Source organism: Ptychodera flava, unplaced genomic scaffold (genome assembly GCF_041260155.1).
Source record: "Ptychodera flava strain L36383 unplaced genomic scaffold, AS_Pfla_20210202 Scaffold_105__1_contigs__length_262673_pilon, whole genome shotgun sequence".
Classification (NCBI taxonomy): domain Eukaryota; kingdom Metazoa; phylum Hemichordata; class Enteropneusta; family Ptychoderidae; genus Ptychodera; species Ptychodera flava.
In genome coordinates, this window is record NW_027248287.1 from 243,444 (window position 1) to 258,872 (window position 15,429).

Here is a 15,429-nt window from a genome sequence, read left to right on the forward strand (position 1 = left end):
ACGCACAGCCAGTTTTTCCTAAGGAAGTATGTCAATTCGAGGGGCATAAGAAGAAGGTGCCCTGTCCCTACGTTATCTATGCAGATACTGAAGCAATTATTGAGCGGGGCACTGGCCGGCACATTCCAATTTGTCTTTCGTATGTTATGGTGGAACGGGGGTGGGGCGCCTTCGGAACGGGCCGGCCCACTGTTTATGGTAAAAGAACATTCACGGGGCTCTCCTGTGTTACAGAATTTCTAAAAGATATGAAGAAAAGGGCCGAGTATTATTCGAAATCGTATTATTGGAAAATTGTGGCTATGAAGATCCTTCTAATTACCAGCGTGACGGATGTGATCCAGACTGTATTGCATGTGGAGAGCCCGCCGGATACCGAGTAGCGAGGGACGGAACGACTTTTTATTGCGAGGGATGTCGACCGTCGAGAACCATTCCTATCTACTTTCACAACCTCAAGGGATACGATGGTTCTTTTATTTTGAAAAAGTTACATGAAATAGATGATGGTCCCGGACAAGAGCCAAATTTAATAGCTAAGACGAGCAATGGTGGAATTATGGGTCTCTCGAAAACATTTATTTTTCACGCCTCAATTGTTGTCGCTGGAGGGGGGAGGGAGATAAAGAACGTTTCTTTTCTATAAAGTTTATGGATAGTGCTCAGTTGATGATGGGGTCGCTAGCGAAGTTGGCAACGACTGTGCCGGAGGATGGGTGGACGGCAGTACCACTTTTGTACCCGGACATTCAAAGGGCGAAAGGTTTCTTCCCCTACGAATATTTAGATTCCCTCGAGCGATTAGAAGAGGGTGAGCTCCCGGAGAGGGGGGAATTTTATAGCGAATTGACGGAAGAGGGGATTTCAGAGTCTGATTATGAGCATGCATTGAAGGTGTGGGATAAAGTGGGATGTAAGACGATTAAAGATTATATGGAATTCTATTGTGAGACCGACGTTCTCCTTCTTGCAAATATATTCGAAAATTTCCGCGACACATGTTTAAGGCATACAAGTTAGATCCAGCCCACTATATGTCGGCACCTGGCTTGACATGGGATGCTATGTTACTTTACACAGGTAATAAATTTGGGCTCATTCAAGATGCTGAGCAGATGAAATTCATTCAGAGGGGAATACGAGGTGGTATCAGCCAGTGTAATATTCATTACTTAAAGACAATCATCCGGCCATCGCTGACGCCGGCGCCAGTTATGACCCTGAGAAACCAGTGACCGAAATAAAATATCTCGATGCAAACAATCTCTACGGCTGGGCAATGAGTCAGGCAATGCCTACGGGCGGACTTCATTGGATGACGATGGAAGAATTGTTAGAATGGTCTGCTCAGAATGACGGAGCAGGATTTGATTGGGGACCTGGCGCCACCTTTCCGCCAAGTTTTCTAGAAGTAGATCTAGAATATCCGGCCGAATTACATAAAGAACATTCGGATTTACCATTAGCGCCGCATCACTATGAATTTCCGAGGCAGGGCGGTCGACTGATTACAAGTGTGATGGATAGAGAGTCCTATGTCTTACACTACAAGTTGCTGGAATTCTATCTTCGGATGGGAATGAGATTGAAAAAGATTTATCGGGTGCTTGCTTTCGATGAAGCTCCATGTCTCGCGAAATATATTGACTTTAACACTAAAATGAGGACAAGGGGAGGACAGATTTCGAAAAGAATTTCTATAAGCTGATGAATAATGCAATGTTCGGTAAGACAATAGAAGATGTTCGAAAGTACAGAGACTTTAAATTTGTTTCGGACTGAACCGTTCCGATAGGGGCACGGATAGTGGACGTAAAAAGATTCAGAAGTATAATCCAAAGATGAAACATATAACTTTCATAACTTCCGAAGAGGATGGTGATTCCTGCGACAGTGCCCTACTGGAACTGAAAACGGATGAGCATAGATATGTAAAACCAGTTTTCATTGGTGCGGCGGTGCTTGAACTTTCTAAGCTGCTTATGTATGAGACGCATTACAATTACTTTCGGGTCAAGTTCCCTGGAATACGATTAGCCTACATGGATACTGACAGTTTTGTTTACAGTGTACCGATACCCGACCCGGACGTAACTTTCAATGATATAGTCCGAGAAGATGTTGAAAAGAATGGTGAGAAGTCTATATATGATACTAGTGGGATGAGCTCCGCATAGCCCCCAACTTTCCGAAGATTAATAAAAAAGTGATAGGTAAATTTAAAGATGAGTTGAATGGTGAACCTATTCTTGATTTTGTCGGCATACGCTCGAAAGTGTATGCTTTTCGAACTCCAACTTCGGAGACGAAAAAAAATAAAGGGGTGAAAGATGTTTGTGTTAGAAAACATTGTAACTTTGAAGATTATAAAGATCTGTTTAAAACTGGGAAGGAGCCCGAGCCGGCACAGTTTGTACAGTTTGTACGGAAAAAGGCTGGAGAAATCCATAGTGAAAAGCGTAGTAAAATTGATGGCGCCAAATGATATCAAACGTGTGCAGTTATACAATCCAGACACGGGCAAATGGCTGGCAGAAACATGGCCGATAGGACGACGACGGGTTTAAAATTGTAAAGACTTTAATCTACTATTTTCAACAGTGACCTGGGCATCGCTAATAACATAAACGTAGGCAAATATATTGTCATCGCGAGCGTCGTCGGCACCCTTAACTGAGGTGTCTTTCTTCAGAATTTCAAGTTGAATTCCGTCCTTTGTGTTCATTACTTTTAAACCATTTCCATGAAACTCAATATCTTTAAAGCTACGCAGATCGATAAACAGACAGAATTTATTCTTCAAATAATCGACCTCATCTATATCAATTTCACACCAATCTTTATCTTCAGCAAAATACCGTCGCACCTCTCGCCAAAATTGTCTTGGTATCATCTTCTGAGCGTACACTTTATTTGCAATGCCTTCAATCATTACAGACACAGATTCAATGGAGGGGTTAAAGAAAAGTTCACTGTTCAGTTCTGTCTGATTCTGATTTTTAGTGAAGAGTAATAAGATACCTCTAATGCTACGTCGTGGTACATTCACATTTTCATTGATAACCGTGTCCGATTCTTTGAATGGTATTGTTCTAGAATAATGTATATGCTCGTAGAGAAAAACTTTCCCATTGATGTAATAACCAGCAGTATCTCTCGCGAGTACGGAATCAGAAATTGTTTCGTATTCCATTTGAATGTTTTTTAATTTATAATTGGCTGTAACAACCTGATTACTGACAAGTAATTGGGAGGCGGGTGCAAGCGTAATTTCCCATTCGATATGACTCCCTAACGCTGATGGATATGCAACTCCATGGCCTGTTATGAGGGGGTGAGTGAGACGAATAGCATATTTTGTTTTATATGTGTCGAAAGTAAAATATCGTCCCATTTTGAAAGCCTGTCGGCATTTGCATCGGCCGCGCCGCTTCTTAATTTTCTTAGATTTTCGTTCTGAATTCCGTACAGTGTCATGTTCGTTCTCTCCTTTTTATGTTGAAGAGATCGCGATAACATTCAATAAGGTTATATTTATTCAAATTGAGAAGTTCCTGCCCCTCGAATTTTAGAACCATACGCTCCACCAAATTTTTTGCAACATTTTGAACTACTCGGTTATCTTCATGTCCTGTTACTTCGAGATCAAAAACTAGGTCGAAAGTATCTGGAACTAGTACTACTACTCCGCTTTCTAACTTTGGACATCGTATGATAAGTGTCTGGCCTGGATCTGCCACAGTTGGATTATGAGCAATCACATGATGAGTTCTTTCTGACTTCGTTCCCTTCGGTATTCGGTTGCTGAAAGTCGGTAATAATGTTCTATCGTACCCCATTTTTCGTGTAATGTATATAGTAGAAGAAAAAAAGAAAATAAATCACATCTTTACGTAAATATTTCCGTCTGCCTGAAAGATAAATCGATTGCCTGTGTCGCGAATCAATCGAAGGACCCAATATTCTGGAGATGTTGGACTTCCATTTCATCATTGTCAATCTCCTGAAAGACGTTTATGAATTCTAGTCGCTTAAAGAAGTTGGTCTTTTGACATTCCTTCACGAAAGCTAATATGTTATGATACAGATTATCATCTTTAGTCGGACACCTGGATTTGCTCGAAGGATATGGCGATTTACCCGCCGAAGTTTGCACCATTCCAATTCGACAGAGAAACCAAACAGGTCTTTATTTTTAGAAAGAAACTTTGCAATATTCTTTTCACCAAACATGCCGATTCCGTAGGGGCCATATATTAATACATAATTTTATTTATAATGACTAATGTTAAACCAGTTAAAAATATCCATAGCTGTTCTCCGACAAATCCGACCACCGATCCTGCTGTTTTTAATAGAAAACTGACAAGGGAGCCGATTAAACCTGGTATTGCAGCAGCACTTTTTGCGGCCAAGGTTTTTAACCATTCGCCAAATTGCTTTACAATTTCTTTCGCTTTTGTATATACTTTGGGCGGGCCTGAACCTCCTGCGTTTGCTCCAGTTCCTGCTCCCGCTCCCCCTCCTACTTTAGTCACAGCCAGGGCAATTGTTGATATTGCCATTCCAATGGCAGTCAGTATTGCAGCGATTGTAATACCATTTCGTTTAAATAATTCTGTCAGCTTCAGTCTCAGTGATAATTCTGGATCAGAAATTACATCACGAAGAGACCTAGTCGACGCCAGTCTTTCACGTGTCCCACTGATCATATCATGTTGTACTTCAATTCGATCTTTAATTTTAGCTTCTCTTGTTATGAGTTCAGCTAATAGTTTCTTGGCTTTTTCTTTTCCTTGGGTGTGATCTTCAGGAATTTCCTTTAACTGTTTTTCAACTTCTCTTTTCTCTAGCCTTATTTTATCTCTTTCACTGTAAAGCTCATCAAGACGCATATTTGCCATCTTTAATTCATCAACAAAAGCTCTATATTCGGGGTTTAGATTGTTCCATTGTTCGATTTTATTTTCAAAAGCTTGTATTTTGTCTGCATTACCAGAAGCATCTTGCCGTAAGAATGTCAGTTCATCTTTGTATATACCCATGTCTTCTGGTGTCATCTTCTCAGCCGGTATTTTATCTTTTCTCACATCTTCAGAATGCAATGTGAACTAACAAATTCGGGCTCTGGGCTAGAGTGATATTCGACTCCACTCCAACTGTATACTTTATTTATAAATTCAGGTCCTCCTTTCCTCTTTTTTAATGTGGATCTCTCTAAAAATCTACTTCCTTTATCTGTTGTAACTCTGATTTCTTTATAATACAGTTCACCATTAATACTCAGCATTTAAAATCAATTCGTTCGTGCATCCGGATTAGTAATCCTATATTTGTCTAAGAGTTCTTCAGCCTTATACTTTTGTAAGTTCTCTTCTCTGTTTAATTAAAATATCCACCTGTGGACTATCCATTGAAGGATCGGGTTTGTAAAAGTATCATCGTTAAAAGATGTTTCAGCAGTACATCGTCATCATTTAAATGTTGCATCATCGAAATCCGCAGTGGTATATCTTCTCCTCCTTCTGCCATATTGTCTTTCTATATTACTACAATTATTTTTTATAATCCCTTACATATACAGTAAAAAATGCACATCTCAGTTGTTGAAAGCGTTGAACAATTGGCTGACTATATAGAAAGAACAAGTGCTGCATATCGACGAAGTTACAAATTGATGGGACGAATTGATATGGCTCTTAATATTACTAAAGGAATTCTTGTAAGCTCTGCTGTAATAGCAGCCATTCCTACAGTACCAGTTCTTTTAGCCTTAACTCCTATACCTGGTGTTGTTATTGATGTAATACAAGGAAAAACTGGAGTATCAAAAAGCGAGAGAAATATAAACATTATTACGTTCAATATAAACAGCTGCTTACACAAATACAAGAAAAAGGTACAACAGAAAACGGGTCAGAACTTATTCAGAACATATTTAAACAGGCATTAGAAATACAAAAACAAGAAGGATTTAGTCCGCCGCTGGAGCGATATCTACGATATTATGGATTGAATGGATATGAAAGTTAGATTCAGAAAAAATTCCACAGAAAATTTTCTGAAAACTGTAGAATGACAGACATTGAACATGACATCACAAGTTACTAAGCAACTGAAGTCCGGTATTGCGAAACGTTCCGTAGGGGTATTGCGAAATTCCCTACTGGAAAGTTCCTGCCTGAAAACGTACCGATATAGGGGTATTGCGCAACAGTGTTCCGACGACTCCAAACATAGTGAAAAGGGACCAGTCAGCAGATAAAGTTCACATCCAGAAACGAGACCCGCACCTTCGAAACTGTTCTGATACGGGTTGCCTTTGTAAGAGCTCCTGTACGGCTCAGTCAGAATCTATCTAACAAATGAGAGAGAGAATAGAATGTCGTTCTGTTTGCTCAGTGAGGGTGAGTCATAGCTACTGTATTGCGCAAGTTCCATTTGGAATGTGAATGACTCAGCAGGGAATTTCCCTGCTGAGTACAGGACAATGAACTGCTGCGCAAGCTGCTGCGCGTGAGTGAGTTCGTATATAGGTCAGGTCGCACTTTAGTTACATGGATGGTTAAATTTTCCTTTCGCCCATTTAGATAAATGAATAAAATGGGTGTAAAATTCTATTTATCATGGAAAGGAAATATTCCTTACTACTTATGTCCAAACAATTTGACTTTTTGCCAAATTTCACATTTATGGCAAATAATAAACAGCAAGGAGATACAAAGGACGTCGGTGCCCCCGGGCCCTATGTTTTCCTTTGTACTGTTTGTAAGTGTACGGAAATGTACAGTATACAGCAAAACTTGCATTCAGACTTGGCTGGTTTTTGATGGCATTTAGACGCGTTCAAGACGCATCCGAGACGCGTCCAAGTCGCGTCAAAACACGAGCCTTGCAGCTCATCTCACAATGGAAAGAATGTCAAAAATGCCCTTCGTAATGTACATACAATACTCCTATTACCTCGCGTTTTTGTCACGTTCTTGACGCTCCAATTCCTTTCGTCTACTATCATAAAATGTAGCAACTTTTTGCCCAGTCAATGTTTTATAGTGCAAACATTTGGAGAAAAGAGCGATTGATTATATGTTGTTGCTCCAAAACTGCCCAGCTAAACTCATTGCATTATCGATATCGAGTTGACCATGCGTTGTTCACTGTGCATGTCCATGAGAAAATCATTATCGAATGGTCTGGCCCGATGCCACCAAGTAATTGCTAATACCGGAAGTAGCATGTACAGTTGTGGTATTGTTGACAAAATGAACAGAAACACTGTTCATTCATGTGTCTGCGAGCTTTCAGTTTGGCAACAATCTGTTTTATTACACTGTATGCATATTATTATTGCCCGATTACTGTATTACTGTTTAACCCTTGCGTCCTTTTTACATAGGCATAGGATTAAAAAACACCAAGAAACGACAGCTCGCATAGGAAATAAAATTTATTACGAAAACCCAGATCTTGCATTTTTCGTCTTTTCCTTTTTTCATGATGTTCTGAGGTTGCGTCATGCGTTAGATGAACGCTACACAATAAAACAGAGTGATTAGTTAATGAGTACGTTGTTACGAAAAACTCATGTCTACGCAGTTGTAAGTTGTTTCTCATTCGTGGCATAGATGTCAAGCAGATGATGGTAGAGGGGCCGAATCGGTACTAAATACGGTCTCACATTTACCCCGCACCGTTCGGAGAGGTTACATGTATCAAGCTATTGTTAAAGGGAAACCTAAGTCCAGCGCATGTCACCCTTTATCCCTTCCACAAATCACCCCTGAATAAATGTAGCCGGAATTTTCAACGTGCTCGCACGCGCAAACGACTACGGCGCGACGAAAAGAGAATTTGAAGTAGACGACATTTATGAAAATGAGCTCCGAATCCCATGGGCGCGAAAGGGCTCATGGAGGAACGGGCGTGACGTCATCGGCGATACACAGACGATTGTGTAGCCCACTGACAATCTGCGTGAACAGTCTTAGCGCGTTCGCAAGACTGACTATGGAGAGTTCGGACAGCGATATTTCTGACACAGAGTGTTTCTTTTCCCCGACTGAAATCAAACCATACCAACAGCAGTGACGATCAGGATGAGAGTGATGACAGTGTAGGCTCTGACAGTACTGAAGATTCAAGTCGGCAGACTAACAGTGACTGGTGTCACTGTGAAAATTGTATAGCGATGCCATTACTGTCAGAGTGTGTTTGCTGCCTTGAGAATGATGCCATCGAACAGAAGTTAGAAGGTAAGTACTAAGTTTGCATGTTCTGTCAACTGACTTCACCGTAAGGTTCAGAAAACGAAACTTGATATATTTTTGTAACTGACTTTCAAGAAGCTCATCGCGTCTATCATCCGTCTACGCTATGGAAAATCGTCGAGTGTTACGTTTTCCTACTGGTAATTGAACGACGAACCGTCGAGCCAGCTTTTATACTCAATGCTACTTACTGTAACTCAAACTTTATTTTATTTTCTACATAGGTGAGACATGTATCACAAGCGGCACAACTTTTCAATCTGTTTGCCTAAACCAAGCTGTTCTGGAAACTGCACTATTGAGGTTGCAAGACCTGTGTTGCGATAAAATTACCAATCCAGTCGAAAATCGGTAAGTTCTCAATGTCTCAATGAATTTTTATTTCCTTAGCTGATAGTTCGTAGCTTTTTTTTCAGCTCTACGACTAGCTTTATTCAAATTTTGTGTTGTTTACAGGAACTTCCAAGTGTCAATTCACACCCATAGAGAACATCGGTCTTGGTACATTTACATAATACATGAATGCATGAAAGATGACGTACACTGAAAGTTTAAGATGGATACCTGAGTTTGATCGATCTGTAGATTGATATTTTCCAGCTCTTAGTTATTTAGAAAAATCACGTTTAGTTTCATGTAAGAGAATTGCTATTCCGTGAATCAGCTACTTCTGTGCATGGAAGATTCACTTTCTCGTAAGCGTTTCACACATGTACATTTGAGTTTGCATAAGAATGAAAGACTATAAAAGACTAATATATCGATGCAACGTCATGACTGCCAAACCTTACTCAAAAAAGTTTTCTGTGTCGTTTATCTGTAGTACGTATCGCTGGCAGCATATACACAGTTCACTTATTGGATCTACGGAAGGCTTGGACGGCGAGTAAGGAGAGTTATTCCCGCCTGTGTTGTATTGGCCATTAGAAAGTTGTATCCAGAAGAGTCCGGAGATTACGTTGGCTTTAAAGATTGTCACCTTCCATTTTAATGTGTGTATACTAAGACTGATAGAGGAATGGTGTAAATAAAATATCAAGAAATAATCTCTGTTAGCGTCGGGTGAATGTGTGATATTTTTGATAAGCCCCATTTTCCGGTTTTCTGATCGGTTCTTCTGCCCTATATTTTACATTTTAAAAACGTTATGCGTTCATTTTCTGAAACCTACCGTTTTCTGAAAGTCACATTTAAAAATCGATGTATTTAAACACAACCCCCTTGCAACCCATCGAAACTCTATTGTGCATATTCATCGAAGTTCAGAAACTCTATATCCGTAAGGAAGGTACGCCATGCTGATTCGGCATTATTGACAATATTATCGAATTAAGAGTTACTGGCGGAATCTAGTCAGGTGTGCGGTAACAACATCTTCAACAGGGGGTCTTGGAGTTGGTGCGATATTGGCAGGTAAGTCTGGAACGTTGATGTTTCCATCTTCACGGCCACTCCTTCTTCTTCCGATGACATCACACATCATTTCACTGACATGACAGTAGGATTTCTTCTCCTTAATTGGTTTAGCCACCCATGCCTTCCTGTTCTTTGGGAACACAGTCCTGTACCTATGTTCCCCTTGTCTGTCACCATTCGTAATCGATGCGTGGTTTCTGCCGGAGTTTGCATTATGGTCTAATGCAGCAAGTTGTGCTCTCGCTACCATACCTGTAAGATATCAAAAATATTAAATTGTAAATAGTATTTTTATATAGTCAATATTCAAATGTACACATAAAAACACGTTCTTAACCATGAAATTAACAGTGCAACGCGAGATGTGAGAAACAATATTTTTGACGTACTGTATGATAATGACACTGCAATAAGGTAAGATTATTTGTAAGATTAATTTTACCTTTATATGAGAAATGTTGTCGCTTTGGACAGTACTTGGTAAGCAAAGCATGAAATGACTCCAAACTACCAGTATGGCAGAATTCTGAAAGCTTCTCAGCAGCTGCCTGGATCTTTTTATCAAAGACCACCTCTTTCAGTACGTCATGGCTTGGTTCTCCTATTTTCAACCACTTGATGGCTTTCTCGTCGTCTCTCTCAAGCGGTGGGTGGGCACAGCCATGGAAGTGTGTACATCCATCCCAATCGTGGACATTGGCAGTATGATGAACGATGGACAGCCATTTTTCCCGAAGGATATCTGGATTTCCATCACACGTTGCGGCGCTCCACCACAGATGGTTTGAGACGGACTGAACCCATGGCTTCAAATCTTTGTATTTCTTCCTCTTGGTGTACTCGGTTAGCCGTTTGGTTATAGACTTCGCGACGTGCCAGACATCAAACTGATGGGAAATTTCAGGGTAATCTTTCTTCATGGTGTTGGCGATTTGTAGATGCCTGTCAGTTGCTACTGTTGACACTTTGACTTCGTCGGTTAGAATTCGATCGAGGGTTTTCTTAAAGCCTGCCTTTTCCATCGCGTTAGAGTTTGCAACCTGCGACACTTGGGTAACTGTAAAATCGACCACTTTCTCGCTGCTCTGTTCGATAAACGAGTACAGTCCGTATTTTGCACTGTATCCAGGAGAGTCGCAGCGTCCATCGCCGGATAGCTTCACTGTCTCCATATTTCGCAGGTCGGCTTTAACTTGTGTTGATTCTCTTTCCCATGCAGTGTTAATGACGGGAAACAGATACCTATTTTGTGTTGACAAATAGGTAACCTCGCTAAAGAACGTGAGATTGAGAAATGAGAAGCACTGTGCTATACGATTGAACGTGTTCCCACTGAAAAGTATTGCGGCAGCCATAAGTAAATTGCCGACAGACATTCGGTTTATAATTGGCTGTGAGCGCCAGATAACGTTATGTGAACGTATGCATGTCATCTTTACTGTCAACATTGATCCGTTTGTACTTCTTGAGACTTCTGTTACAATTTCTCCGCATTCCGAACACCTCTTGAATAGTATATCTAGGCAGCTTTCAAACACGATGAATTTCCTGTCACCAAGAAAGTCTTTCTCGTGTTCTCCTTCGGAGTCGTCAATTGTCTTCCCACTTTCGCTTTCGTCACTATCGCTTTCAGCAGTGAATGAATCATCTGCATCTACAATACTTGACATCGATACATTTAAGAGAGAACATTTATTTTCAAGGTCGTCGACAATTCTTAGTGCCATGGTAGGATCGAAATCACCTTTGTCAAATCTGTCATAGTGCACGTGAGGACTGTTCTCACACCCTACATCCTCTATGGCGTTGTGTAACCTGGCAGTGATCTCACAAACTGCGTTTGTGTGCGTAGGAAATTCTTCACCGTCAACCATAAAAGACAGGTCTTGTACCAGTGGATCTATTTCTATATCAGTGTCATTTGTACATTGTAATGGCGTCGGTACAGATATCGGGGAATTTCCTGCGTTATTCCGCCTCTTCGTTGATGAAAACGTGTCGCTAGAGTATGGATGGTCCAACTTTACAGACATACAGTGGGATTCTCGATGTTGTAACAGCTACATGAACACACTGTCTCAGTTTGCGTGCCAACGTTTATCGATGACGTGTGGGCCTATAAAAATGGAATTATAATTATTATTATTACTATTATCATTATTAATATTGTTGTTTTTTGTTGTTTTGTCAAAACCGGCTACGTTGTTATTGAAAAGGATTTTTCTTATGGTTAATTCTCACCTGAGTTGAAGCATCGCAGCTGTTGGCTTCAATTGTAGTATCATCATTGGCGTACATCTCGCACGTGACGGGTAATTGGGGACTTTCTGTAGTCAGGCTATTGACAATCTGTAGGGGAAAACCGTACGTAAACATAAATTTTGTACTTTAAAATTGTGTCTTTAAAATTTTCAAAAGTATTAAACCTTAAGTTTCGAAAACAAGAGTACGACGACCAAGTTCGACGTTCCAAATCGATTAACTTTACCTGACTCGTCTGTTTTCGCGACTCTCTCTTTGCACTGAAAATCCTCTTCTTGGGGGATGACAAGTGTTTGAAAATCGTAGGAACAGCATCGTCTTTCAACTGTCGACGTAGCTTAGTACCGAGCATTTCATGCTGAAAAGACATTCACAAATAATATTACAAATTGGTTACAACATGGTTTCGATGGAAGTATCGACAAAGTAATTTCTGTAATCGTTCTTGCTTTCAGATCCAATATCACTTGATTTATATGAGGAAACACGTTGCCGTGTGAGATAAATTCGATTGACGACAGGAAAAGTTTGCAACACCAAAGCAATTATAAACACACCAGTCAGTCATTCCGTGGCGAATAAAAACATTTATAATTACCTGCTGCCCGATCTGACTAGACATGCGTGTAAAAGACATGGTATAGTTTTACAACACAAAGAGATTCGCTGGATTTGTTTTGTCTGTGAATTTGTCGACATATTCGAACTCATGAATGTAAATTTGCCTCAGAGCATGGAGCTCAAACAGGAGCACCATGCCAAGAGTAACCGTGATTTGCCAAAAGGCTAGCAGTGACTTTCAATTTGCGACGAATGAATCAGTATTCCACTAATACATCACAGTTGCCGTGTAGTGAAATAAACATGTTTTCAAAGGAATTTTACACGTACTTTATTTTGGTTTTCGTGCTCAATTTACTAAACAGGCGTTTTTTCTGTGTATCCAATAATTAACACTTCGCATTGTATACCATGTACGGAAGTTAAACTATCTGTGCGGAAACAAGCCACACTTTGACGCCTCGTTCGACAAGCCTAATCACCCGCAGACTGACATCCTCCCACTGTGTTTTTTTTTTTGTCCAAATCACCTGCCGCGGGACATGAAATACACGTACTGAAGCTGCTGAAACATCCCATCACGAAAAAAATCCACATTTCTGCAAAATTTCTGATCGCGATTTCAAGCTACTCTCATCTGTATCACGATCCTTTATGGAGGGACCGTGTCTGTATCCATAACAAAGTACCGTTAATTCCAGATGAGTCGTAATGTCTCAGCATGGAGGTAGCAGTCTCTGCTACCCCCATGGTCTCAGCAATTAACCGCGACCAGTATTTTTTATATTTCTCTAATATATTCGCAAGGGGATCAAAAATGATTGAAAACTTACCTTCAAATCCCTTATAAAACAATTATCCTTGAAATGTGCAGAACATAACTTTGCGTCTTTTACAGTTTTTAACAAGTTATCACCTCTCCCGACTTTCTTGAGCCACTGTCTCCGGAAAAGCTGACTTGTGGGGAATCGGTAAAAACTGACACCGTTTTTGTTCTTCCTTGAGTCATTTTTGCACCCAACTGCACAACAGTAAACCATTTTGCATGCTACTGAGCAATCAATAAAAAGCTGTAACGCGCAGAGATCAAAACTTATAAAATTGCACTACTATAGTCATAGACTTTAGCTGTAGTGCGTTGTAACCACACGTCTGTGTATCGCCGATGACGTCACGCCCGCTTCTCCCATGAGCCCTTTCGCGCCCATGGGATTCGGAGCTCATTTTCATAAATGTCGTCTACTTCAAATTCTCTTTTCGTCGCGCTGTAGTCGTTTGCGCGTGCGAGCACGTTGAAAATTCCGGCTGCATTTTATTCAGGGTGATTTTGGAAGGGATAAAGGGTGACATGCGCTGGACGTAGGTTTCCCTTTAAAAACGTAACGATTTAATTCCCATTTGAGTACAATAACCCGACAGTTGTAAATGGAATTCATGTTTGAATCCAATTGAAATTTACCTCTGCTCTGGCGGAAAATCACCATAGGCAGGCTTTACCCAGCTTTCCTGCAATTTCAATGAGCATGTCATGTCCGAAACGACATTTTACGTCTTCTTTATCATTGATTGCAATACCAACGAAATGAAGACCATCGAAAATACAGAATACTAAACAACAATTTAAAGTTTAAAAAAGGAACTTCCAATGAGGGAATGGCTCGGCAATTTCAGAGTTGCGTTGTTAATTCTGAATGAAGTCGCAAATGCGAGTTCGAAGTCTGGCAACAAACTTTTATTAAATACATTATTATTCGATCACTGTATTATTGTTTTAACCACTTTCGTCCTTTTTACACAGGCATCGAATGAAAAGACCAAGAAATGACAGCTATCATGGGAATAAAATTAATTACGAAAACCCAGATCTTGTATTTTTCGTCTTTCCTTTCTTTATAATCATTCCGAAGTTGCGTTATGCGTTAGATAAACGCTACACAATAAAACAGAGTGATTAGTTGATGAGAAATAAAACCCATGTCTACGCAGTTGTAAGTTGTTACTCGTTCGTGGCATAATTGTCGAGCAGATGATTGTCAAGGGGCCGAATCGATACTAAATACGGTCTCACAGTCACATTTATTCCGCACCATATGGAGAGAGGTAGCACGTAGCGGCTACGGTATTGTTAAAAACCCAACGATTTCATTCTCATTCGAGTAAAATAACGCGACAGTTGTAAATGCAATGCATGTCATGTGGTTAGGTCCACGGTCCCTCCACGTGGAGGGACCGTGTTAGGTCGAAAACATTGGCGAAAAATAAAATAAATAACCCGCGAAATTATCGAGAAAGCGTAGATCGCATCGTCATTGCAAAAGCATGGCCGCCATGACCTTTGGACTCTGAATGACCTTGATCACATAATGTTGTCATATAAGTGGCAATATTGTCGATTAAAGCACGGTCCCTCCACAAATTGTGGCGGGACCGTGATTAAAGTAATTTCGAAAATAACTGCAGTGATAAATATTTCTTCTAAAATGAATCCGCTAAAAATGACTCACCAAAAGAGGTTTTAATCTTCTTCCTTTTCTCTTGTATGAGATCATGACAGAAGCATTTCACTGTAATGTGAAATTTACCTTTGGCGGAATGAACCATAGGCAGGCTTTACGCCACTTTGCTGTTCGATTTTAACCAAAGCAATTTCGTCTCGTGTTGGCTGTCAACAACGCTTTACAGTGGTGACGCAACATACTCTGAATTTTGTAGAAGAATGTATTCTGAAAAGGTTGCCTTGTCAGTTGCTTGACATGTATCATGTCATTGTCACTTTACAGTACGTGACAATGACATAGTGCTCTTACACTCGGACGGTGATAACTTATCCTTGTCACTGTCGGCAAACGTTACAGTCAGCGAAGACAATGTCGTAATTCTACTGGTAATGTGTAATGTGTGACTGAATCTAGTATCGTCTAAT

General features: G+C 40.4%; 1 protein-coding gene and 1 long non-coding RNA gene across 2 annotated transcripts; both read right to left on the minus strand.

The window, feature by feature from the left end:
- Positions 1–9,118: 9,118 nt before the first annotated feature.
- LOC139126596 (uncharacterized) lies at positions 9,119–11,716 on the minus strand. The gene is made up of 2 exons (XM_070692660.1): positions 10,126–11,716; positions 9,119–9,935 (listed from the first exon to the last, which is right to left on the minus strand). Exons 1-2 carry the CDS (start codon positions 11,714–11,716, stop codon positions 9,604–9,606), a joined length of 1,923 nt encoding a protein of 640 aa, XP_070548761.1. The 3' UTR covers positions 9,119–9,603.
- Positions 11,717–11,923: 207 nt separating this feature from the next.
- On the minus strand, positions 11,924–13,527 carry LOC139126594 (uncharacterized). Its single transcript, XR_011550648.1, has 3 exons — positions 13,340–13,527; positions 12,172–12,303; positions 11,924–12,032 (listed from the first exon to the last, which is right to left on the minus strand). It is a non-coding gene; the product is annotated as an uncharacterized lncRNA (long non-coding RNA).
- Positions 13,528–15,429: the final 1,902 nt, after the last annotated feature.